The sequence below is a fragment of the Aulonocara sp. 'chitande type north' Nkhata Bay genome, linkage group LG5 (assembly GCF_057382095.1).
Source record: "Aulonocara sp. 'chitande type north' Nkhata Bay isolate Kocher_YH1m ecotype deep benthic linkage group LG5, A_spYH_male_GT1.1, whole genome shotgun sequence".
Classification (NCBI taxonomy): domain Eukaryota; kingdom Metazoa; phylum Chordata; class Actinopteri; order Cichliformes; family Cichlidae; genus Aulonocara; species Aulonocara sp. 'chitande type north' Nkhata Bay.
Window position 1 is genome coordinate 22,840,454 of NC_141348.1, and position 24,483 is coordinate 22,864,936.

Below are 24,483 nucleotides of genomic sequence, written 5' to 3' on the forward strand. Positions count from 1 at the left end.
ATTAGTGGATTACTGATTACCCAGCCTGTGCAATAAATCAAAATCCCTGCTAACACCTGAAACACTGCAACACAGAAACAATGATCACTGTCTGCCTTTTAAAGCCCTGCAAGCTTCATTCTAACCCAACCCCTTCTAAACCCCAGCTAAACAAGTCAGAAAGGATGGCGCAGCCCCTGTGAATTTAATTAACCAGAATAAATAAAAACATGGGAGTGCAGCGTCTTGTAAGTAGTACCAAAGTAGAGTCTAGTAGTGCATTTTTTACAATCTTCAGTCTTACAAACAAAACAGCTGTCCTTATTGACTTTCACTGATAAACACAATAACACAAACACTTCAATGTTCATTGAATCCACAGTGACCTCTTTAATAATCAAACATGCTGGACACCCAATTTAATTTAAAATTGACCAAGCGCATATGGCTGCTTTACAATAACAACAGGCTACTTGTAATATATTTGAAACAAGGTTTGTGCTCGTCAGATTGAAGCATGTTTTCTCAACACAAACTAAAAAAATCCTCCTGCTCATAAGGAGTTCAAACAGCTGTTCTTATTATGCCTTGGTGGTCCCCATTTGCGAGGCTTGTTGGCTCTGTTGTAACTGCTGGATCTTCATGTTCATTACTTCAATTACAGCTGCAAAAAAGAAGACAAGTATAATATAAATTCAACGCTGCTATCGATTAACATTAACATTTTCCGATATGCACTCATACCCATCTTTTGTAATGGCATGGACACTGGAAATTACCATTATTCTTTAATGTTAAAGACTCAACACATGGCTTCATAAAAAAAAAAAAAAACTAAAAAAAAAAAAAACAGTCATGGTTCATAAGTCCACTGATCAAACATTTGCTGTCCCAGAAAAAACATTTAGTTTCTTTATATATTGCTAGTTTAATCAATAAGAATATACATAAAATCCTTGCTAGATTAATAATTTATATTATCCAAATCCCAAAGAATAGTCACTAAAGTGACATTTGGCCCCTCCTTAGACTAACCCCTGCGTAGTGCAGGAATTCCATTGCAATACAGACAGTAGGGGGGCAGGAAATGTGCCAAATTTAAAGACTGAGCAGTTCATAAGCATACAAATGACTTTCAGTTGAGCTGTTTCTTAATTTAGCATGCTGTTCCTGTTGGATGGGAGAGGCTGAAAACATTGCTTTTCTTCACATTTGAACTATTCACTCAGGTGATTTGATGAACGACTTTTATTGTATTTTAGCTCTATTACCCTTCATAGCTTACTCAGAATAACCCTTGAAGCTCTTTTCTGAGTGGTTTCTGTCATATTTAATTCCTGACTATTAGAACAAAATGAGTGTGTTTGAATCAAAAGTTAGTGAGGGGGTTTCTGCCCCTAGTTACCCCTGGATAAACCCGAATACTGTTCTAATGGTTGTTGAACCACATCTTCATTGATAAATGCCAAGGTGTAAAGTCGTTACTAACCCAACAACACTAACATGCTGTTTTATATAACTTACACATGGGTTAAATCACCCAGCATTAGTGTACTAGGTTGAGGGTACAGGCGAGGTCATCAAATGTCATCTTCATAGGTTAATTCATCAAAATTCATATTAGCTAGCTATGCTGAAAGCTACTTAAGTATTTAGTTTACTACTCTTTAGTGTATAAAACAAAAACTGTACTGTAAAAAAGCCAAGGCTAAACGAACTAAAAAAAAAAACAAAAAAAAAAAAACAGAGTGAGGACAAGTACGATGCCTGGCACAGACACAGTGAAGATGTGGGGGAGTTATGTTGCATTGCAAACTTATTATCCAACGTGGTTCATCACATGAGTGGACATGGATTTTCAGCTGATGTCATCTTCACCTTGTAAGTCTGTGTTTTTGTCAATGATGATAAAATGTGTTTATGAAGACACCTTCTGTACGGGAAACAACTGCAAAGGCACTATGAGTAATTTGGTTGTTATTTGGCACAATCTGTCACCACAACTGTATCACAACTCTGCAAGATACACACATGAAGCTTTGCCGATGAGATCAAAAGGTAAAGGTAAAGTTTCAAGACTGAGGTTCAATCCATTCAAAAAGAGTCGACATTAATGTGGTGAAAATAATCATAATTGCTGTCGTCTAATTTTTAGGATAATTTCATTTTAATTGAAGAAAAAAATAAAAAGTCCAGAAACATGCATGTCATTGAATAAAATAAGTATTTCATCCCCCTCCAACCCAGCCAGAATTCTGACTCATACAGTGCTTAAAACCAGTATAATGTCACATTGTATGATGGTGCACCGAGATAAGGAAATTACCTTGTTTCATGGCATGTTTTTCCTGTAGGGCCGGCTGAATTTTCTCTATCTGCTTTGTGAGGAAGTCTATTTTGCGCTTAAAGAATGCCTTTGAGTCTTCCACGTTCTGCAGAGACATAAAGGAGAAATCTCAACACAACTCAAACACATTTAAACATTTTGTTTCATTATAATCCATTCATGGCTTTTCAAATTGCAAATTTATTTATTTATTTTTACCTTTTCAACATAGTATCCTGTCCCCACATCCACTAAAACGTGCTCCACATCATTTAATGTCCCAGGGACATACATCTGAGTAACAGGAATGTCAAGGACAAACATGCATAGCTCAAGATAACCATGACGTAATTTAAAGCACATCATACAACACAGCAAAACACTTACTGTCCAGTGCAAACAAAAGGATACAGAACTGGTAAGAGGCACAAGGAGTTCTTTTCCTATATGAGAGAGGAGAAAGGAGGAGGTAATAATAAATCAAATTAAGCCACAGATTTCCAGCAAACATTACTGAAAAAGCAGAATTCTGTTTTTGGCCAGAAATGGTCGTGGGGGGTGTCATAAGAACTAATAAGGTTGTAACAAGTGTCGTTTTTAATGTGATGACTGGTTATATCATTACAGTGCATATGAGCTCAGATCAGCGCCTCAGCCCTTCTGTGTTTTGCTCTTGCTTTTTTTTTGTTGAAACTGCGAAAGGGGTAATAGCCACAAAATTTAGTCATGTACACTATAATCCAGGATGTGTAGTTGATTTTTCATAGAGGACGTCCGATGAATGTCTTAGACCTTAGTTATTAAGAGTGGTTATTTGAGTTGCTGTTGTTCTTCCATCAACTCAAAGCAGTCTGACCTTTCTACTCTGACATCAACATGGCATTCATTCAACACTTGTGCTGACTTTCAAACCTCCCTAGGCTGTCTTCAACCTGCTCCTCACTCTCACTACATAACATTTATCAGTTAACTGGTTGGTTAAAAGGGGAAGTAAATAAACAGGGTAGTAGCTGCTACTTGCATTTCATTTGAATACCGGTGCATCTAATATATAATAATACGAGTTATTGCCGATATAGTCAGTTTCACGCCTCTTGAGTCTTGAGATAAACATGTTTTTCAATCTACCAGAGGTAGGCTGTCAGAAGTTAAAATTATTACTCACCTTTATTGTTTTTGTTTAGGACATTCAAGCTATCTTTTGCCTCAACATACTTGGTCTGGACAACTTTGAGCTGACCTATCGAAGACGTCAAGAACTCAACTTCCTGCAAAAAGACACAACGCGTAGAAAGCAAGTGGCACACGGTTACCAACCAATGGTTTTATGCTTGACTTGATAAGGTGTGCCGACAGCATCAACAACAATGGGTTTGCACTGTTAGCATCAGTGGTGCTAGCCGGCTGAATACCCGGGCCCGTTCTCAGCACGCTTAAAGCTCTGATTAGACCCCTTTATAAGGACACATTCCTCACACACACACGGATAAACTAGGCACACTACCTGGTCTAGCTGGGTTTTCAGTCCCTCTAATTGAGGCAGGGAGAGGTCTGTCAGATTCACCGCCATGTTGGAAGCGTGATGCTAAGAGACCTTTAGTGATGCTGTTTCCGGGTTATGGAGCTGGACCGTCACTAGTCTGAAACATCGCCCCACTGCGGAGAAGTGAGGAAGTGAACCAGCTCCTTATGCCTCTTCAAGGAGAAGTATGTGAGGCTGACAGATGGGTTCAAGTTTGAGCTGGGATAACACTGGGGATCTGAACTGAGCCCCTTCTTGTTTAAAATGGTGATCACTGACAGATGAGGTCAGGGAGGAGTTTCTGTGGACTTTGATGTTTGCAGATGGCACCGATCTGTAGTGAGAGCAGGAAGAAAGGAAAAGAGCCTGAAGAAGTGAGGATATACTCAGGAGAGAAGAGGAACAAAAGTCAATAGAAGAAAGAAAGAATACATATGTGTGAATGAGAGAGGTAGCGAGGTGCAAAGGTAGTGAAAGTAGAAGTTTAAATACCTGCAGTCAACCATCTGAAGCAATGGACAGTGCACAAGAGAGGTGAAGAAGAGTGTGTAGGCAGGGTGGAGCCAAGTGTCCGGGGTGATTTGTGACAGAAGGATATCAGCGAGTGTGAAAGGGAAGGTTTACAAGGTGGTAGTGAGACATGCTATGATGTATAGTTTGGAGATAGCTGAAATGACTAAAACACAGCAGTCCGAATTGCAGGTGGCAGTCGAAGATGAACTAAAGACGCTTCTTGGATAAAAGATAAAATGTCTCCAGATGCTTTCTCCCCCCCCCCAAGCTCCATAGACTACGATGACCTGGTTGACTGAGAACCTTCACAGACAATCGAAGATGTAGTTTTCAGTGGGAGAGATCAGGATTTAGTAATGAGTACACAGAGGGAATAGCAGTTTGATGAGGTAAAGCTGAGATGGTTTAGACCTGCGAAAAGGGGAGATGGCAGATGTATCAGACAAAGGATCTTGAAGATGGAACTGCCAAGCAGCAGGAGAAGAGAAAGACAACAGAAAATATTCATGGATGTAGTTAAGGATGGTATGCAGAGGGTTTGTGTGACAGGGGATTCCTGGGATAGAGTGTGATGCAGGCAGATGATCTGCTTTCAATCTGCTCAGGCCAAAAGAAGAAGAAAAATATTGCTGGATATAGGCCCTATATAAAATTTATTTTTTGTGCTTGTGACAAAATAAAACTAAAACTGCAAGAGCACCCAGAAAGTGTGGACATCCACCAACTGCTGTTAAAAAATAATTTATTCCAAAGAAATAACACCATGCATGCCCCATGGGTGCAAAGTTCAAAACAGTGACTAGAAAAACATTCAGCAGTGATACGAGAAGATGGGCTATGGGGGGGCTCCTTTCTGAAGACATTTTTCGTGTCAAACACTTTTATACCGTTACTCTTCTTTTTTTGTATTGGTTTAAGGTAGAGAGCTTTATGTAAATATGTCAGGTACCACAGGCACCAGGTTCAATGTACACTCATTGGCCACTTTATTAAATAAACATTGCTAGTACTGGGTTGGACCCTCTTTTTCCTTCAGAACTGCCTTCATTCTTCGTGGCATAGATTCAACAAGGTGCTGGAAACATTCCTCAGAAATGTTATTCCATTTAAATATGAACGAATCACAGAGTTGCTGCAGATTTGTCTGCTGCACATCCATCATACCAATCTCCTGGTCAACCAACTCCCAGAGATTGAGATCTGATAATTGTGGAGACAGATCTGGGCTTCATTTCTTTACATAATTAACAGGGCACCGACAGATTGTGGGTGAAAAAAACATTTATTATATTTTAAAAAGGAGTTCATTCTATACATTAATGATGAATTAAAAAAAATAAAATAAAATCCTAAGTTATTTAAAACATATTGACACACACAAAAAAAGATAATCAAAACAATGGTTATATAACATTTTTTTATAATGTTATACTCAAAATGCATTTAAAAAAAAAAAAAAAAAAAAAAAAAAAAACCCCTCAGTGGCTCCCTATGATAAGTGCACTGGCAGCCCGTATACCACGGGCGCAGAGCCTATCAGATATTTCAAGTGAGTGGCCTGCCGAGACGACCCCATGAAGTCGAGGAGTGGTGCCCCGGAGCCAGCAGAAAACCACGACTCTAACAAGGCCTTGGTGAAGCGATCAATATCCCGATCTGTGACATCCCAGAGATTTCCCAAGATGAATGGGCTAAAACAAGCAAACAAAAAAAAAAAAAAAAAAAAATCAAAAGGATGATGACCATAAGACATGTTACAAACTAGATACTCTACAGCATAGGTGTCGAACTCTGGCCCGCGGGCCAAATTTGGCCCGCAGCCTACTTACATTTGGCCCGCGAAGCCATACCAAATTACTATCAGAGCTGGCCTACTGGTATTATACAGCTAATATATATATTGTTTAGTATAAAGCTTTGCTTGTTCCATATTCAGTTTTTCAGCAAACGTGTTTGAGTCCATAAGAAAAGATTCATTCTTATATCTGGAGGAATAAATATATTTCAATAAATATTAACGTTAGCCCGCGACTTTGTTCCAGTTTGAATTTTGGCCCACTGTGTATTTGAGTTTGACACCCCTGCTCTACAGGATGGGCCATTTATATGGATACAGCGTAATAAAATGGGAATGGTTGGTGATATTAAAGTCCTGTTTGTGGCACATTAGTATATGTGAGGGGGCAAACTCCTCAAGATGGGTGGTGACCATGGTGGCCATTTAGAAGTCGGCCATCTTGGATACAACTTTTGAATTTTTCCCCAATAGGAAGAGGGCCATGTGACACATCAAACTTATTGGTAATGTCACAAGAAAAAACAATGGTGTGCTTGGTTTCAACGTAACTTTATTTTTTCATGAGTTATTTACAAGTTTCTCTTTGTTCACAGCCATTGACATGTCGAAGAGGTTAACACGTGAGGAGCGGATCGAAATTGTGTTGATATCTGGTGAACGCAGTAACCGGGTCATTGCAGCAGATTTCAATGCAAGACGCCCTACGAGACCACCCATCTCCCATGCTACAGTCAGCTAACTTTCATGTCACTGGAGAGTGGCATTAGTCGAACATCCCTTCGGTGGATATTAGCTACTCACAAATGGCACCCTTACAAACTCCAGCTGCTGCAGCATCTCACCGAGGATGACCCAGATTGGCACACAGAATTTGCAGAATGGGCAAAACAAAAATTGGAACAGGACCCTCAGTTCACGCAGAAGATTTTGTTCAGTGATGAGGCAAACTTTAACGTGAATGGTGAAGTTAAACAAAACCACCGCTATTGGTCTGACACTAACCCACATTGGATGGATCCCTCCAAGACTGTTGGAACAACAAAAGTGATGGTTTGCTGTGGTATATGGGGTACAACGATAGTGGGTCCATTCTTCATCCATGGAAACCTCAAGGCCACTGGATATTTGAAATTGCTACATGATGATGTGTTTCCCTCTTTATGCACTGAAGCTGGCAGGTTCCCTGAGTTTTTCCAGAAGATGGTGCACCACCACATTATGGGTGCCAGGTCCGAGCATTCCTAGATGAGCAGTTTCCTGGAAAGTGGATTGGTCGTCGTGGGCCAGTTGAATGGCCCCCAAGGTCTCCCGATCTGACCCCCTTAGACTTTTATCTTTGGGGTCATCTGAAGGCAATTGTCTATAGTGTGAAGATACGAGATGTACAGCACCTGAAACTACGGATACCGGATGCCTGTGCTGGCATTTCTCCTGCGGTGTTGCTATCAGTGTGTGAAGAGTGGGAGAAGTATAAATGGATTAACTTGTTATGTGAAGCCAAAGCAAGCAGCTGAGAAGGAACTGCAGTCAAAATAGATTTTGATTGAAACAAGATATTTTACCTGTATTTATAAAAACAAATGTACATCCATTAGATTCTATTTTTTAGATTTAGGGACCACTGTTCTTTATTAAAATGATTTCTGTCAGTTTACAAAATAAGCCTTGTATTGCCTTAAAATTATCCCTTAAATAAAGTCAGTATGCAGTTTTCTGACAAACTTGAACAGTTCACTGGATATAAGTGACTCAATTTGACTCTCAGACACAACTGTTTGTTTATGTAATTACTGTATATAAAAAAAACAAAACAACCTATTGTTTATATTCACATTCACAATGGGCAGCACATTGAACACATTTTATAAGTGGTCATAAACTTGTAAATAACTCATGAAAGAATAAAGTTACGTTGAAACCAAGCACACCATTGTTTTTCTTGTGACATTACCAATAAGTTTGATGTGTCACATGGCCCTCTTCCTATTGAAAAAACAAAAGTTGTATCCAAGATGGCCGACTTCTAAATGGCCACCATGGTCACCACCCATCTTGAGGAGTTTGCCCCCTCACATATACTAATGTGCCACAAACAGGACTTTAATGTCACCAACCATTCCCGTTTTATTACGGTGTATCCATATAAATGGCCCACCCTGTACATAAGATTCCCAAATATTCCTTCTGTTAACAACAGTTTGTTTCAAAAAAATTGCAATTAAATTTGCAACAGCAGTATTAAAAAAATATATTATTTATGTTTATTTTTCTTTATTTAAATTTTTGTTTTTAGGTTGTAATCATAAGTACTTTGTAGTGCACAAGTTAAAAATAAATGCATACAATGAAAAGGTTTCACATCAGCTATTATAACTTGCTTCAGCCATCAAAAGGAAATGCTGTGCATTTCATATGATCACGTTATCCAGTTTTCATTCAGCTGCACATGAATGAAAATGCAAAAATATCTTACCAGCCTGCTATGATGTAATTTAGCACAATGCCATTTCCTTCCTGCTGCCCCCGGACAGCCAGGGCTCCGCTGCTGCAGCCAAACAGCAGAGATGCTGCCCTCAGCGGCCGTTTGAGAACAGCCTGGCTGTCCAGGAATCGGGCTCCTGCTCCATGGCCCACATAACTAAAATCATGGAGAGATAGATTAAAAAAAGTGAAACTCGCAAAACGAACAGAAAGAAAAAAATAAAAATAAAAAAAATAAAATAGAAATACAAGGTAAAAAAAGATGGATGGAAATCTGTTGACAGAACTGAATGTTACGAAAAACAAGCCCTAATTATGTAAAATAGAATGACTATTATATGTTTGACAAAGAGAAAGTTTTATTTTTGATTAAGAAATCAGTCCCAGTGTGAACCATCTACAGTAAAGCTCAGGGTCACCATCCAGACACCTTCACTTTCTGCACACTGCCCCTTACTTATCTCCAGAAGGCCCTCAAAGTAGCACATTAAGCTTTGGGTCTTTTTGTACACATCTCTACATAGGGCTGTTCGATATAATGATATATATCGGATGACGATATAAAAACGTCTATCGTTTCATTTTACGCTATCGTTTGTTTCATGGTGTCGCAAAATAAAACAATATTTTTTTTCATCGTTCTGATGGTCACTGTAGTGGCTATATTAATTTCTTAAAGTTCTCTCTTTCTCTTATATTTAATATAACCACACTACAGACGGACAAGCGCCTGTTTTTACGGGTTGTCGTTAGCAACAACGATGGTAAAACCAGACTTGTCCTCAAGCTACTCCAACAAGACCGTGGCTGAATTATTTTTACTAATAGAAAAACTTTCACCCCAACCTCTTTCCTTTAAGCCCTGACAGGTACACCAATAGCATGATGCTGCCAAGATGAGAGTATTACCCAAGTGATGAAGTGCCTTGGAGTCCGTCACAGTGCTTAGTGGTCTGCTTACAGAATTAATTTTTACAAGTATGTATATATATGTAGTTCATTCAGGTTGACATTATTGGTTTTAATGTGTTTTTAAGGGAGACCCTTTTTTTTTTTTCTTTTTAAAGAATTTTAAAGTGAATCTTGAAGAGAGAAAAATGTTCAAACAAAGGGGTTTGAATCAGTAGTTAATTTTTACTTGAAAAACTGAAACTCACATGTAGACGTCTTTTGTAGAAACAGCTTCTTCTAGTCGGCCCAAGGCAGGTGCAACTCCACACACTCCTTCCCAGTCCGGTTTGCTTTAATGAGAATAGAAAACTGAACTGATGAAAAACATTTATGCATGGACTTGTGCTCAATTACTGATATGTTTCAGTCTCACCTGCAAAACCAGTCTTTGAAACGCTCCTGGGAGTTTCCTAAATTGTCATCAGGATCGAGCACATAAAACACTTTCTTTGCATCCACACCACGCCTCAAAATAGACTCGGAGTCAGTCTAAAAGAATGATTGAAATAATGATAACATTGCGACTATTGAAATCAACTATTTCATTAGCAATACAGACACTTTGCATTAATCCTTGACAGCATGGGAATGTCTTTATTAGCATTGCAGTTAATGAGAGGTGTGAATGTTAAACGCCTTAACATACATGTATGAGTCCTACCTGACAGTTATAGAGCTTAATCATACCTCTTTTTGAATGCTCAGTCCAAGCAGCGAGTGCAGAGAAGGCATCCGACTTACAGAGCTAGACTTTAAGACGGGAATGCTCTCCCATGGCAACTTCTGAAGGTACTGCAGCAAAAAGCACAAAAGCTGATAAGCAGCAAATACTTTGTCTTCTCACAAGTGATACAATGCAGTGATGCTTTTCAACTTGTAGTGACACACATGCCTGCATTAGCTATAAAAGTGAATTCAGTATTTCACAGAGATGATGAAACCAACCTTGTCAAGGATTAGAACCACATGATTTCGGGGCTCATCCCTCTGTAAGAGCTGGGACACAGCAGTGTGAAGAAGCTGATCACACTCAGTGTCCCACTGTGGAGAAACTCCTAGAGTGAATCTTTTCAAATCGTCTTCAGATAGCACAGGAGATGCAGAAAGCAGAACCTAAGACAAGTCAGAGGCATTAGTGGTCAGAATAATCGATTAACCTGATGTTAAAGATCCATGGAAATGAAACAAAAACAAACAAAAAAACACCACCTTCAACATCTCTTCTTGCACTGGCACCCCCCTTGCAGATAATGCCTTGTAAAGGTGTTGGGTCTGTTTGGAAAGCTCAGCATCCAGTGAAAGGGGTAGAAGGAAGGTTCTCCAGCATCCAAGCAACTTCTCCATGTCCTTCAAGAGTTGCTGAAGGTGAGATAGCAAAATGTTTTCACTTTAAAAGAACGCTCTAAAACAGCAATTCATATTGCTCATAGAAATTTTGTTTCTATGACACTTTTTGGTCTAAATGACTGTTTAACAAAATCAAAGTAGGTGAATAATGCAGGCACTATGAAGTCCAGCAACGTCATTTATCTGTAATACTGACCTCAACTCGAGAGTCGAGAGTCCTGCGGCCCTCCCACCACTTGGCTTTCTCAGACACACAGCTCACAACCTTCTGCTCGACCAGAATACTATCCATCTCCTGGACTAACTGGCTAATGGGATGCTGCACAACAGAAAGTCAAAGTTAGTCATTGTCTGTTAAAAATATGATTTAAAGGTCTTATAAACAAAGCTGGACAAAGCACTGGGGCTGCTGCTGTTGAGTGTCACGACTGAGGCATGAAGTCACAGAACCAAACAAAGTATTTAAATTCAGGCGTCAGATTATGACAGTAATAAAATTCCCTTACTTGATTGTTTCTAGATTTAAGCTCCCTAGTAGATGCACCTGTGCTATGAATTTGAAAATCCTAGGTGACTTCTTTCTTAAGCTATTGCATTCACAAGACTTTCAGAAAACTTGACCTCTGACGTTGACGAGACAAAGTTGTCTGAGATTTTTAATAGATACACTTATGGTATAAAAATCTTACGTCTCCTTGTTCATGTTATCGTGTTCACAAAGTTGGGTGGTAATACCCCATCAGTCTTTTTATGGCTGAGAGGTAAAAACTATGTTAGTTTACATTTTCATTTTGCATTAATTGTAAATGTATTTGCTTTGAAGGAAGAAAATAGATCAACAGTCTGCTGAAAACCTTCACCTTTTGTTTAGATGTGTCAATATAAACTGTGACAGGAGCAGAACTTTTCTCCAGACGTGTCAGCATGATGCTGTTGCTCATTTCTCCTGGTTTGACTCCCATTACAGACATGACACATGCAGTCACTCCTAAAACAGAAAGTATAGACAGAGAAACTGTCAAATGATGTTATTTAGGTCACATTGATAATGCAAACTCTGCTTTTACTTAGCTTAGCCTTTCAAATGCTAAAGATTCTGACATAGTTGGGCTATGGATGCTAAAATAGAAGACGCTCACTGCTGTCAGGGTAGCAAGAGAAATCAAAGAAAGTATTATTCTACCTGAAGGAAGGTGCTGGATTTGTTGGATAAACTCTTGGCCGTGGGTCTCTGGAAAAGTCGAGGGGTCAGCTGTTGGGAATAAAAAGATGTTCTCCATCTGAGCCAGCCTCTGTTCACACACAGTCTGAGTGAGCTCATTCAGACTCAGAGTATGCATCTTGTCCTCCAGCTCACTGGAAGCCTTTTTCAGCTTTCTATTACAATAGAAATGACGGGTGTCAGAAAATAGAATGTCATGAGTGGAAAATCATAAATTGACACTTCATATTACAGGTGCTTACTTGAGACAACTGGCTATATGCCTGATTGTGCGATGCCGACTTGTGATGCCCACAGAATGGCTATGTAGCATTGCTGTGGTTATAGAGTTTTGCTGTCCCGTGGTCAAGGCCAAAAGAGCACACAGGGTCGGATAAAGAGTGGGAGGGGGGAAGTGCTGAAGAGTCAACCACGCTGAACGGAGCAATGACTGAACATCCTCCAAAGTGAGATTGTCTGAAAAAAAGATGTTACGGATGAAACTTCATTAGGGACTCCACATCTAATATATTACTTCCATGTTTATTTTTCTATTGTTGTGGCCCTTTTTTGACACTTTGGATCAGATAATTACATTTTAAAACTTAAAAACAGTGTTAACATACAAATCTGGTTTACAGTCGTGGTATAGGGCTGCTCGATTATGGCAAAAATGATAATCACGATTATTTTCACTGAAATTGAGATCACGATTATTTGACGATATTTATTTAACCCTTTAAGACCTACTATAGAACCAAGTCCACCAGAGCTTATATTATTTTTTTACATGCTGTAGTGCCATTTGTGGGAGCATTTCAAGTTGCTATACATCAATACAACTGTTATAGCCCATATTTTAATAATATGTATGCATTAAGTCCATAGTAATTACATAAATTGCAAAAAAGTGCAATAAACTACAAAAAAAAATTGAAAATCGCTTTTGTTTTGTTTACATATATTTCTACTTGGAGAAATTTAAGAGGTTTATCCCTCAAAACTTTAAATACAATAAAGTTGCAAAAAATAGTTTACAACAACAGGAAATTTATTTTGAGTGTCTTCATAGTTTGATTTTGGAGATACAGCAATTTTTATATACTGCAGGAAAAACAAAAAACAATCCTATGATGCAAATTTGCAAAGAAAACAGCATGTGCATCATTTCACTGTGGGAAGTGTTACGAACAGCTGATAGGAACGGCAAAGCGTGTTTCTGGAATATTATGTTTTTGTTCCTGCAAGCGCTTTTTATGCAATTTTTGCAAAGCTATATGTGGAACGAAACCGTGACCGAGGACAAGCTGATGGCATCAGATGTAAGTACAACTCCTCCGGTTTCATATGCAAAACAAATTATTGCGCTAGTTTACACGGTTCAGGTTCTACAGGGATTTAACAATAGTTACGCAAAACGGAGCGTGCTGCTCTGACCGGCTTTAAAGGGTTAACAATGACTTTAAAAAAATAATATAACATAGTGTGCAACACCACTGAAGTTTTTTTTTTTTAAAACTCTCTTTTCAACCAACGGCAGTCACTCTCCAAATAACTTCTGCTTAGCTTTCAGAGCTTCCCTCGGGTCCTCTTAATCAGCGGTCTCCAACCTTTTTTGCGCCACGGACCGGTTTATGCCCGACAATATTTTCACGGACCGGCCTTTAAGGTGTCGCGGATAAATGAGGGAGGGGCTAATAATCGGCTCAGTCATTTTTAATGATCGTTGAAAGCCCAGATCGTAATCGTGATTAAAATTCGATTAATTGAGCAGCCCTATCGTGGTATCATAGCCCTTGTTTTACTTTATAAAGCAACCCTTCCTTTATAGTACTTGAACTCATTTTACATTGGGTGCCAGCAAAAGGAAAACAATCATAAGATACAAGTATAAAATCCAGTCCATTATTAATACTGCATCATCTGATATTGGCTCACCTGGCCTGCTGTCTGCATGAGAGAGGTGGATTTGTGCATTCTCTCTCAGATGACCTCTGCTTCTGAGAACCAACAGCTCATCTCTCTCCAGATTACCGCACATATCCCTCCGCAGCACCTCAAAATCCACGTCTGGAGAAACAGTCAAGATATTCTGTTAGAGACTATAGTGACCACTATCCTTCTCTCACCCCAACCGGTCGCAGCAGATGGCCGCCCCTCCCTGAGCCTGGTTCTGCCGGAGGTTTCTTCCTGTTAAAAGGGAGTTTTTCCTTCCCACTGTCGCCAAAGTGCTTGCTCATAGGGGGTCATATGATTGTTGGGTTTTTCTCTGTATCTATGAAGCGCCTTGAGGCGACTTTTGTTGTGATTTGGCGCTATATAAATAAAATTGAATTGAATTGAATTATCGATATTTGTATTTGCTTGCGGATATTTGTTCCTCAAGTAAATGTTGTGAAAACTACAACTACGCACTTTACTGACAAGGGAGTTAGGGAGAAACTTCTCTGTAATCTGAATTCACTGATGTAATTTAAAAACAAAACAGCAATACATGTGAATGACTGACATGTAGATGTTCCAAAATGTGCACAAAATACATACTGTTATCTTTACTTGCAGCTGAATTGTCCTCAGCATCTGATGTCCTAAGTTGTTCAATGCTCATGTCCAGAATTTCTGGAGTTTCCTCCTCAATGGTCCTCATTGTGTCTGGTTCCTCCACAGCAGCTGCGGAAACTTGTTTTCTGGTTCTTCTTGTTGAACCAGGCCGACAGACCAATGTCTCGTCCTCAGAAGAAGCAGCACGAGGGACCACGGTGCTTTTTTTTCCTCTAACCTGCCTCTTGGGGGGAACCTTCTCTGCAGGTGCATCTGGGGTTGTTTTGGTATTGTGGCCAGCTCTCCTAGCAGTTGTTCGTGTCTTAGAGGCTTCAGCTTTTACTTTGGGCTCTGCCTGCGCATTAGCCTCTGAGTCGCTTTCATCACTAAATTCCACCTATAATTAAAATTTAAAGACATTTTTCTTATTTTTGCATAAAATTGGAGTGCACATCATGAAATAATAAAATCTCACATCATTAGATGCTTACCTTGAAACGGGATTTCTTTGTTCGTTTAGGAGCAGCAGGCACAGGCTGAGCTTTGCCTTGAACTGGAGACAACTCTTCATACACATGAAACTGTAGCTTAGGAGCAGTCCTTGATGGTTTCTGCACTGAAGCAGGGCATCTTACCATCTGTACAGGAGTAAGGGCCAAAGTAGGTACCGCTGTGTTGAAGTCATAAGAGCTGAGCTCTTTAACAAAAGGATAAGACTTTACAGTTACTGGTGTGATAGGAACCTGACTCTTTTCTTTGGTTGAGGAGCTTGTGACTTGAATCTTAGGTTTGACAGACCTGGTCTTCTTTGCCTCCTTTTTTGGATCAGCAGTAACTGAGTTTTTAATGACGTCTTTAGATTTTTTCAGTACAGATGCAGGAGGATCATTTTTCTGTTCTGATTTCAGGTCTTTGCCCTCTTTCGGCATATTCCAAGTCCAAGCTTTTGAGAAGAGCTCCTCAGGAGTGCATTCGTTTTTGGCAGCCAAGCTTATCAGGGATGCAATGGCTTTGGCTGTCATTAGGCCTGCTCTCACAGGCCTTAGCATTGGAGAAGGTGTAGACTCAACAAAAGCTAACCCAGCTTCCAGTATTTTCCATATAGCACAGACCTTGGTAAGGCTCGGATCTACCCCAGACAAAGCCATGTGCAGATAAACACGGCCAACTATATCCTGCATTAGGGAGGGTTTAGAAATATGCTTGCCAGTATTGTACAGAGGGAAGAGTTTAGCCAATTTTACTCCAAGTTTGGCAGTAACAGTCTTAGAGCGGGATAATGTTGCCCATTGAAGTTTGGAGCTGACACTGGTGTCATTCGGATCCAGCTGAAGAAGCAGATCAGCTTGTGCAGCTGCCCAGCGAGCAGTGGCACGACCTAGACAGGGTTCAGAGCAGCAAGGGCACTGACATTCAGGTTCATGGGTCAGTGACGACAGCCAGCGGTGAGGCAGGGCTTTGAGAGGTGGAGAGCCGGACAGATCCTTCACTATAGGCTCTTTGGAGGTCCACCTGGTGCTCAAGATGTCCTTGAGATCATCCTCTATGGTTGGAAGAGGAGACTGAGGTCTCTGGACAGGACGACCTTTCCTTGGCTTGATTTTCACTTCAGCCCTCTGCACCTGATCAGAAAAGTCTTTGGGAAAACAAAAGAAAAAAAAAAAGTTACAAAACAACAACCTTGCAACATATTTTATAATTTCACGTGGCCTCTGGTAAGTCCAGTCTCATTGTCTATTGTGACTCAATAACATGAAAAGCAACATTTCAGTTGTGATCATATCATTACCTTTTATTGGAAGTCAACACTATTAAACTAACATCTGGCCCCATGTGTTGGAGCTATACATTTACAGACCTGTGGAGCGCTCCAGAAGGTTTCTGACGATGTCCAAATCAGTTCTACTTTCATCTTTTTCTCCCTGCATCAGCTCCAACTCTGCTTTCATCACCAGCAACTCGGAACATCTACAAAACAAACAACAAAATAAAACACTGTTAACAGGAATTCATAATTTACTGTGCTCAGTGTAAAAAAACCCCAAAACAAGCCACAATAAAAATGTCACTTCAATACATTAACATCACCAATGTAGAAAGCATATAGACAAATATCTCATAAAAACTGCATTTTAACTCACTAAGATGTACATACTGGCTGAGTGTTTGAAGTTTTATGGCCAGTTTCAAGGCTTCTAGACACTGTAGTCTGGCGTCATTAATGGCCCCGCAGTCGCTCCTCACAGACACCATCTTCTTAGAACAGTTTAGCAGTTCTGCAAGCAGCTGCCACTTAAGTGCCAGGTTATCTCCTGCTCATAGGGGATAAGAAGGGAATAGGAAGACAGTTACAAGAGGCAAAACAAGCACCAATGACTTTCAGAATGAGGGACAAACATACCCTGGTTGATGAAAACCACGTTTGTGCTACTGTTGCTGCTGGTGGTAGTCCCATAGAGGCCCTTTCCTACCAAAGTAACCAGAAGGCTGCAAAGAAGCTTTAGGCTCTCGTACAGGGCACCATCTGAAGTACTTATACCTAAGAGATACATACACATGCATACATACATACTATAGGTGAAAACTTCTTCGCCATATTCTAACAATGCAAAATTAAAAACACACAAGGCCATCTGGCTCAAGAAAGAGTTGCAAGTGCTTCTAACCTTGTTCCATTATAAGATTTTTCTGAACTTGGGGAAGCAGAGCTGCATCTATGCTCAAAAAAGAAGCGCATGTTTGCAGAGTCCGTGCACGCAGCAAGTACCAGCTTTTTGACTGTTTCTGCTGCTGCTTTAGTTCCTTCAGCACTTCAATAAGGCAGCGAAGTCCACAGTCAATCTGAAATGGGAGCAAACGCAAGAAGGGCAATTAAAAGACAAAATCCCGCCAACAATGATAACTTGCAAGAATAATATGTTTTAGGAAAATCAAAATCAGTGGATTAATGTGAAGAATGCTACATACCTGCCCATTGTTGTAATGGCACTGAGCTTTCACCAGGATTGCCAGTAAGGACAAGGATGAAGATCCCTCTGCTGTGTTACTTGGGAGAACTGATTCCACTTGGTCTAGCTGTGTCTAAAAACAATATGGCGCATTTGGATATTGCCTCTTATTAAACAAAAGCATATAAAGTAAGAAAGGTTACTAAACGGCATGCATTACCTGCGCCAGTTCTGTGGAGCCCAAATCAAGAAGAATACTGGCTGAATGAATGAGCGAGCTGGCACAGGCCTCGTTATCAGCCAGTTTCCTTGAGAAGTCCGTCAAAATCTGGAGAGCCTTCAAAGCCTGGAGAGGCTAAACAACAGAAAACAAAACAGTTACAAGAAATCTCTCTGGCCATACACTTATTCTGGTAAAGTTTGATATCATAACTATTTAACATAATTATTATTTAACACACAAAAGGATTCAATCATGCCTTCTTCTTTTTTTCTTTTTTTAAGTGGATGGAATTGGTGTTTAGATAACTTGCTGGAAACAAAAACATGGTCAGTGAATATTCTTGCAACACAGCAAACATACCATTACAGTGCAGCTTCAAAAAAAAAACAAACCAAAAACATGTTCAACCAATTAATTTTTCATTGGTTACCAAGTGGCAAAATGTGCTTCTAGAATGACTGATATTAGCAAAACGGAGCATAAAGAAAACATTTTACACATCCTGTGCTGTTACCTTTCCCATGAGTCTGAACAGTGATGCAGTCACACCAATGGAACGACACGTCTCTTTTGGCTCTCTGACAGAAGACAGGGTTTCACTCTGAAAAATAGTGGTCCAAATATCCAAAGCGCTTTCCAACGGCTGACACAACTCTGAAGACAAAAAAAAACAAGGAGGACTGTAAATATCACACAAACATATCCAGTAACAAACAATCAGTTTAGATTTGACTGACAGGGGGAAAAAAAATTTCTTACTGTGCTCTGCAGTCAGGTTGAAATGCAGCCCTTCATAAACCGGAATACTGTCCTGTGTTTTCTGCTTGTCTTCATAATCAAAATCATTGTTTCCTATGGAACTGGTCACACACTGTGTCTGCTCACGCAGCTCTTTCCTTTTTCTGTCACTATCAATGGCCTGGTTAAAAAAAGAAAAAAAAAAAAAAAAAAAACAAGCAACAATTAATCCAAACACAAACAAATAAGAAGTATCAAACTAACACCAGAAACATTATATAAAACGAGGAGGCAAGCTAATATGGCTGCTGTCCTTCTCTAAAGAGCCAATCGACTGCTGAACTGGGAAACAGCTTAGCCACTTATGTTCGTGAAACATATCATGAAACTGTGCACGTGCACATGCAGAGTATAAAGCTTTTAAAAAGTATTTCGGGACAAAGTCATCAGACTTTGATGTCTGGTCTTTACTGGACTCAACTGCTGATTCCATACACAGTTCCCTTAAAATTAAAATATATGTCTCTCTTCCCATTCATTTGAATAGGGACCTCTAAATAACCTCTCATGGCTTCCACTATGCAAACCGGACTTTACACTTTCAGTTTTACTCCTTCTCACACCTTTGTGCAAACAAACAACAGCAATCCACAAAAACAAGCAGATGATTGATGACACAGCGCTCACCTCCTGAAGGTTCTTCTCCAGAGTGCAGATGTAAAGCCATAGCAAAGCATGGGCTTTGTCATCCTTCAGTTTGTCTGCATTCTCTGGAGTCTCTGGTTCTTCATCAAGAAGTCGTAGAGCTTCGTGAATAAAATCCACTGCTGAGCTGTGTACACAAATAATATAACATAATGAGCACAGAGAAAACATTTACTTTCCATAGATGGTGATAACCCAAGTACACAGTTTGGTGGTACACTAAAGAATGTGTTTTGTCTCTCAAGGACCAGAGTTCATTAGAACTGGTGCAAAAAAAAAAAAGTTCTTACCAGTCAGTCTGTTCACTGAAATCCTGGAAGCACACAACTTTGGCCATTTCACAGAGGTAAACAGCCCGCAGATGTATATGGGAACTCTCCTCGTGACAGATATCCAACAGATCACACAGAGTGTTGTACCGTTCCTGGGCTGTATCTCCTGGCATCTCCTTGTAAGCACTAAGCTCTTCCTCCAAAAGGCGCAACATTACATTCTCATCAGGTACATCAGGACCAAAACCGTCACGCAACGTCCTGCTCAAGAAATGGCCAACACAAAACAAGCATTTATCTTTTGTTAAATCAATATTCTACTCATTTAATATTGTTAGAAAAGACAAATCTAAGACAAGCATACAATAAAAGTCACTTCATTAGTCCTTGTTTGTACCTGAGCCTAATGTCTTCTTCAGAATTACACGCTGCATCAGTCTTTGTTTTCACCCACAGCGATACAGGTTCAGTCATGTGAGCAGTGATTTTGTCCCCCAAAGCTTTCAGCCACAGGATCACCCAGTCCAGAGCTCGATCATACTGCCCAGTCCGCCGTGAAGTTTGCACAGCCAGCATGAAGGGCCGGCTCAACTGATCACAAACCGTAAAAACAGACATTTTAAAGAAAGTACTGCAAATATTTAGCAAATATAATAAATTTCCCATACATTACGTTGGTTTCATTCGTAAACCAACTGCTGCAGTCTGCATACTAATGTTAGTCATAAACCCCCAAATTTTCCCCTAGCTGTGCCTCACTACAAAATATGACCAGAGATATAAGATTACACAATCATTAAAGAACACTTACCCTATCCACAGAGAGAGAGGCAGGGCAATTTTTGCACAGATCCCTGCAGAGGATTTCAACTAGGATAAAGGCTTTGTCATAGAGACGTCTGTTGTACAACCCACAAGCCAAGTTGCTCACAGCAATTACTAGAAGACACATGAACACAAAATGACAAATAAAAAAAGGCACAAAAACCCTGACCAAATAAACTGAACTATTTACCTCATGGTATTTCTTATTTGAGCTAGAGACAAAAGAAAGTCAACAAAACTTTCATGTAATTACATTCTTTAAAAGCAGTTTTGTTACCTGACGTTTCATTTATGCCCGTCAGGAAAAATCCTTCTATCTAAAGTATGGTATAATTTAAGGAACCCTTTCATATAATTTCATTTCAAGTGAACTGACAACATTAATAACAGAAAATCACCTGCTTTGATGACAAGGTTTTCACTAGACAGTTTATGCAGTTCTGTCATCATCAGTCCAGCTGTGGCTTGGCAGTAGAGCAGCACTCTTTCCAGTGTGTCACTGTCCTCCAGCTACGTACAACAAATCACAACCAACAGTTAAACCAAGTACAATCAGAACTGGGAAAAAACAAAACAAAACAAAAAAAACAAACAAAACAACCACACAGAAATATATGATTTTTCAGTTTTGCCAACACCATCATCATCTACAGAAACACCTTTGACTGTATGTGCACAACTCAAACAGTAATAAACCAGAGCAATTCTATTATCTATAACAGTGGTTAACAAGCGGCTTTCTCTTTTTGAATTTGTTTACCAAAATGTTTTACTTAAAAAAAAAAAAAAAAAGAAGAAGCTATAAAGCAAGAACTTTCCAAGTTCAGTTTAAGAGAAAATTTAAAAAAAAAAAAAAAAAAAAAAAAAAAAATCATTCTATATTTTTCCCTGGTCATCCTGCCCCTCCTGCAGTCGTTCTAATCCCCACAGCTCTAACTGCATACTGGTATAAGTATTGGCAGACAAAGGGCGACCGTGGCTCAGGGGGTTGGGAAGCGTATCTGTAACCGGAAGGTCGCCGGTTCGATCCCCGGGCTCTCTGTCTCGGTCGTTGTGTCCTTGGGCAAGACACTTTACCTTACTGCCTACTGGTGTTGGCCAGAGGGGCCGATGGCGCGATATGGCAGCCTCGCTTCTGTCAGTCTGCCCCAGGGCAGCTGTGGCTACAACTGTAGCTTGCCTCCACCAGTGTATGAATGTGAGAGTGAATGAATAATGGCATTGTAAAGCGCTTTGGGTGCCTTGAAAAGCGCTATATAAATCCAATCCATTATTATTATTATTATTTTTCCTCTTTCTTCTTTGCTAAATTAAAAAACAAAATCAACAACAACAAAACAACAACAGTAAAAGAAGAAGAGCAAAAGAAAGTTATTAACAGCACAATGTAATTATAAGAGAAAATATCTAGTTGGGTCTTAGTTTTGTTACTTTCCTTGAAAAACATAATCAAAACAATGTTATGTTGTCACTCTACCCATCCCTACTTACCTCAGATGCAAGCATGCTCTCGTAGGCAAACTCAAAGCCTTTGTAAATACTGAAGCAAAGTGACTTCTGTAGTCTGCTGCACTCGGTCTGGCATGACAAGTTCTGAAAAAATAAATGTAATAATAATAATAATAAAAAAAGCACTTATAATCAGGAAAAAGTCAGTTTTTCCAAACTTCAACCTATTTTGACTCGTCAGAGGCAATGCTAACCTTGTTTAGTATCCTCATTACGCACTCTTGGTGTTCCTCAAAAAAAGAAAACAAAGCCAGTAACACCGGTCCACTTAAACCCTTGTCATACCCACTGTCGACAGCCCACACAACAAAGCTGCACCCTTCCAGAAATGCATGACCTTCTCTGTCACCCAGGTTACCAGAGACTGATCTCACGGCCCTAGCACACTCTGTTAAAGCCTGGCGAGCCTCATCACCTGCTTTCACTGTTGAATGAATCATTACTCCCCATTTGGCAAGCACCACTGCTGTACACTGACAGCTAAGAAACTCTGAGGCCTTTCTCTCAATTTCACTCAGGAAGGAGGAGGCCAGCCTGTGGTGGCCAGCCTTACACAGCACCTTCAATATAATCAGCACCATTTCAGAAAGCACGTAAAAACGTGATGCTGCACGCTGCTTTGAGCCATCCCTGTCAGAGTCTTGATCACCAGTCCAACATGTGTTAAAAAGTGTGTTCATTTCCTGTAGAAGAATGGAGGTATCCTCCTTTGTCATCACTCCACAGCTACTCTCAAATTCAGTGATGATATCTTCAATGTATACGACAGCTTTAGGCAGAGATGGAGTTGCATTTTCAGTGTCCAAAAGCAAAAGAAAGCTCAAAGCCTGCATCTGGCAGCGCAGTCTGTCTTGAGGATTTAAGATTTTCTTGTCTTTGGCAGCAGATAGTCCGTTCCACAGCACGGAAAAACAGCTCCTCACAAGAACACAGTAGTCTTCTTCATCCTACAGAAAATACAAATCTTGTTAAATTATTAATTTTTCAACTCAATGTCAGACATACTTCACAAGACACTCTTGTAGAGAAAGCAACGCATACCTGTTGGGCTTTAGAAAGACGACTGTAAAGTAGTCCAGCTATGTGGCTGCACAGAGTGTGAACTTCTATGCTGCTTAGCTTTTTGACAATATGGAAAACAATCTTTTCCATGTATAAGGGGTTGCTCTGAGGCACAAGTGCTGCAAAGATGTCATAGCCATGAAGAGAAAGCTCCATCAGTTTCACCAACTGACCGATGTGCTCCAAGTCAAGGCCTCCAACTCCAAGTTGATGGTTACAAGCTCTGATGATCCGGTCACACAGTGTGCGACCCTGAAGCCCGGGCTTACCCTTTACATAATTCTGCAAAATAAAGACCATACATAAATAAATCCAGCTTTCAAATCGAGAACGTAGAGGCAATTAATAATGGATTAATATAGGTACATTAACAGCTTGCGTCAGACTAGCAATTTAACGTGAATTCTAAAGTTAATAGCATTCTTCTTAATAAACTGGTCCCAACCTCGAGTTCGTGGAATAAAAGTTCCGTTTCTCTCACGGAAGCAGTCCGCTTGATGTATTCGTCCACCTTTAAACACTTCATGACGACAGCTGTGGAAAACACGTTAGCCAAGAGTAAATAAAAGATAACTTAAACTTCAACACAGTGGCTAGCCTAGTTAGCGTTAGCAACAACGTCAATACACTATGACGCTATAACAGACTTTTAACCGAGAACAGTTACTGCGACTTACTTGAAGGTCGACGTCTTTAAAAATGTTTTTTGTGCGTACGGTAGATAAACAGGTTTTTAGCTGCCCGCAATAAGCAACATTTCCACAATAGCGTAATGTTGTTTTTAATAGTGTACGTTAAAAAAATTACTATCAATGTCCGCCGCTTTCCTCTCACAGAATTTACTCCCCCGCTCACTGTTTTTAAAAGATCGTTGAAGACCAATCCGACAAGACATCCGTTTTAGCCGGAAACAGAATGAATTATGGGTACCGTAGTTTTATTGAGTCTCACTGCATATAAATCGTACATTAGCCGGAAAAATGCAGAAATCACACTGAGAACTCATTGTCAAAATCTTAAATTAAGAAAAATATTACAAGCAGTAATTAAACTTTATGCTTGTAAATAATTATACATGTCCATTGTCGTATTATATATTAAATTGAGGAACACATGTTTGTAAACTATTAAATAACGCCATGGGGGTGTAAATAGTATTTCATCCTACTCCTTACTAGACATTTAAATTGTGTGGCATATGGAGTTATTCATGGTGACTTAATTTTGTTTTGATTTTTACTTTGTTTTCTGTTGCTCTTTTATTTATATTTACATGTTTCAAATGAAACAGTCAATCACAATCTATTTTCAGCCCATATAAATCAAAGATAGCTCATTATTTCATTTATATGTTAAAGGTATTAGTGCCATGTTGTACTTAATTATCATAATTATTAATAATAATTAATTATTAATTAATAACAATGCACAGTGACAATGGTATTTCAGAGCACATTTTGAGTCTAAAATGTGGTTAAAAGAGTAGAAGAAATCTGATGTAATATTGGACAGCTCTCATATAAAGGGAAACAGTTACAGATA

At 39.6% G+C, this 24,483-nt stretch overlaps 2 protein-coding genes across 4 annotated transcripts; both read right to left on the reverse strand.

The window, feature by feature from the left end:
• Positions 1 to 345: 345 nt before the first annotated feature.
• On the reverse strand, positions 346 to 3,940 carry pfdn5 (prefoldin 5). Its single transcript, XM_086292214.1, has 6 exons — positions 3,810 to 3,940; positions 3,471 to 3,573; positions 2,717 to 2,748; positions 2,525 to 2,599; positions 2,306 to 2,411; positions 346 to 643 (listed from the first exon to the last, which is right to left on the reverse strand). Exons 1-6 carry the CDS (start codon positions 3,873 to 3,875, stop codon positions 561 to 563), a joined length of 465 nt encoding a protein of 154 aa, XP_086148340.1. The 5' UTR covers positions 3,876 to 3,940; the 3' UTR covers positions 346 to 560.
• A 1,196-nt stretch (positions 3,941 to 5,136) lies between these two features.
• espl1 (extra spindle pole bodies like 1, separase) lies at positions 5,137 to 23,806 on the reverse strand. 3 transcript variants are annotated; one of them, XM_086292218.1, is made up of 32 exons: positions 23,619 to 23,806; positions 23,387 to 23,475; positions 22,921 to 23,223; positions 22,074 to 22,826; positions 21,862 to 21,963; positions 20,769 to 20,880; positions 20,357 to 20,484; positions 19,943 to 20,136; positions 19,564 to 19,806; positions 19,256 to 19,400; positions 18,590 to 18,749; positions 18,345 to 18,484; positions 17,828 to 17,962; positions 17,627 to 17,740; positions 17,326 to 17,500; positions 17,061 to 17,198; positions 16,815 to 16,971; positions 16,518 to 16,627; positions 15,151 to 16,295; positions 14,675 to 15,056; positions 14,057 to 14,188; positions 12,382 to 12,595; positions 12,101 to 12,294; positions 11,778 to 11,905; positions 11,114 to 11,236; positions 10,780 to 10,929; positions 10,516 to 10,683; positions 10,258 to 10,362; positions 9,944 to 10,059; positions 9,777 to 9,860; positions 8,612 to 8,776; positions 5,137 to 6,031 (listed from the first exon to the last, which is right to left on the reverse strand). In XM_086292218.1, exons 2-32 carry the CDS (start codon positions 23,465 to 23,467, stop codon positions 5,830 to 5,832), a joined length of 6,498 nt encoding a protein of 2,165 aa, XP_086148344.1. In that variant the 5' UTR covers positions 23,468 to 23,475; positions 23,619 to 23,806; the 3' UTR covers positions 5,137 to 5,829. The 3 variants fall into 3 exon arrangements, with proteins under 3 accessions (XP_086148344.1, XP_086148341.1, XP_086148342.1); XM_086292216.1 differs by having other exon boundaries at positions 5,138 to 6,031; positions 14,663 to 15,056; XM_086292215.1 differs by having other exon boundaries at positions 14,663 to 15,056; positions 18,345 to 18,749.
• Positions 23,807 to 24,483: the final 677 nt, after the last annotated feature.

Bases quoted from the DNA above. Each gene is read 5' to 3' on its own strand.
- pfdn5 (XM_086292214.1), bottom strand. From the start codon at position 3,875: ATGGCGGTGAATCTGACAGACCTCTCCCTGCCTCAATTAGAGGGACTG. The intron at 2,749-3,470 runs GTGAGTAATAAT...TCTCTCATATAG, and splicing joins CCTAAACAAAAACAATAAAG to GAAAAGAACTCCTTGTGCCT. The intron at 2,600-2,716 runs GTATCCTTTTGT...CCTGTTACTCAG, and splicing joins TTGTGCCTCTTACCAGTTCT to ATGTATGTCCCTGGGACATT.
- espl1 (XM_086292215.1), bottom strand. From the start codon at position 23,467: ATGAAGTGTTTAAAGGTGGACGAATACATCAAGCGGACTGCTTCCGTG. The intron at 20,485-20,768 runs GTGATTTTCTGT...TGTGTCTTCTAG, and splicing joins AAACCTTGTCATCAAAGCAG to TAATTGCTGTGAGCAACTTG. The intron at 12,596-14,056 runs GTGAGCCAATAT...TCTTTTTTTCAG, and splicing joins TCATGCAGACAGCAGGCCAG to ACAATCTCACTTTGGAGGAT.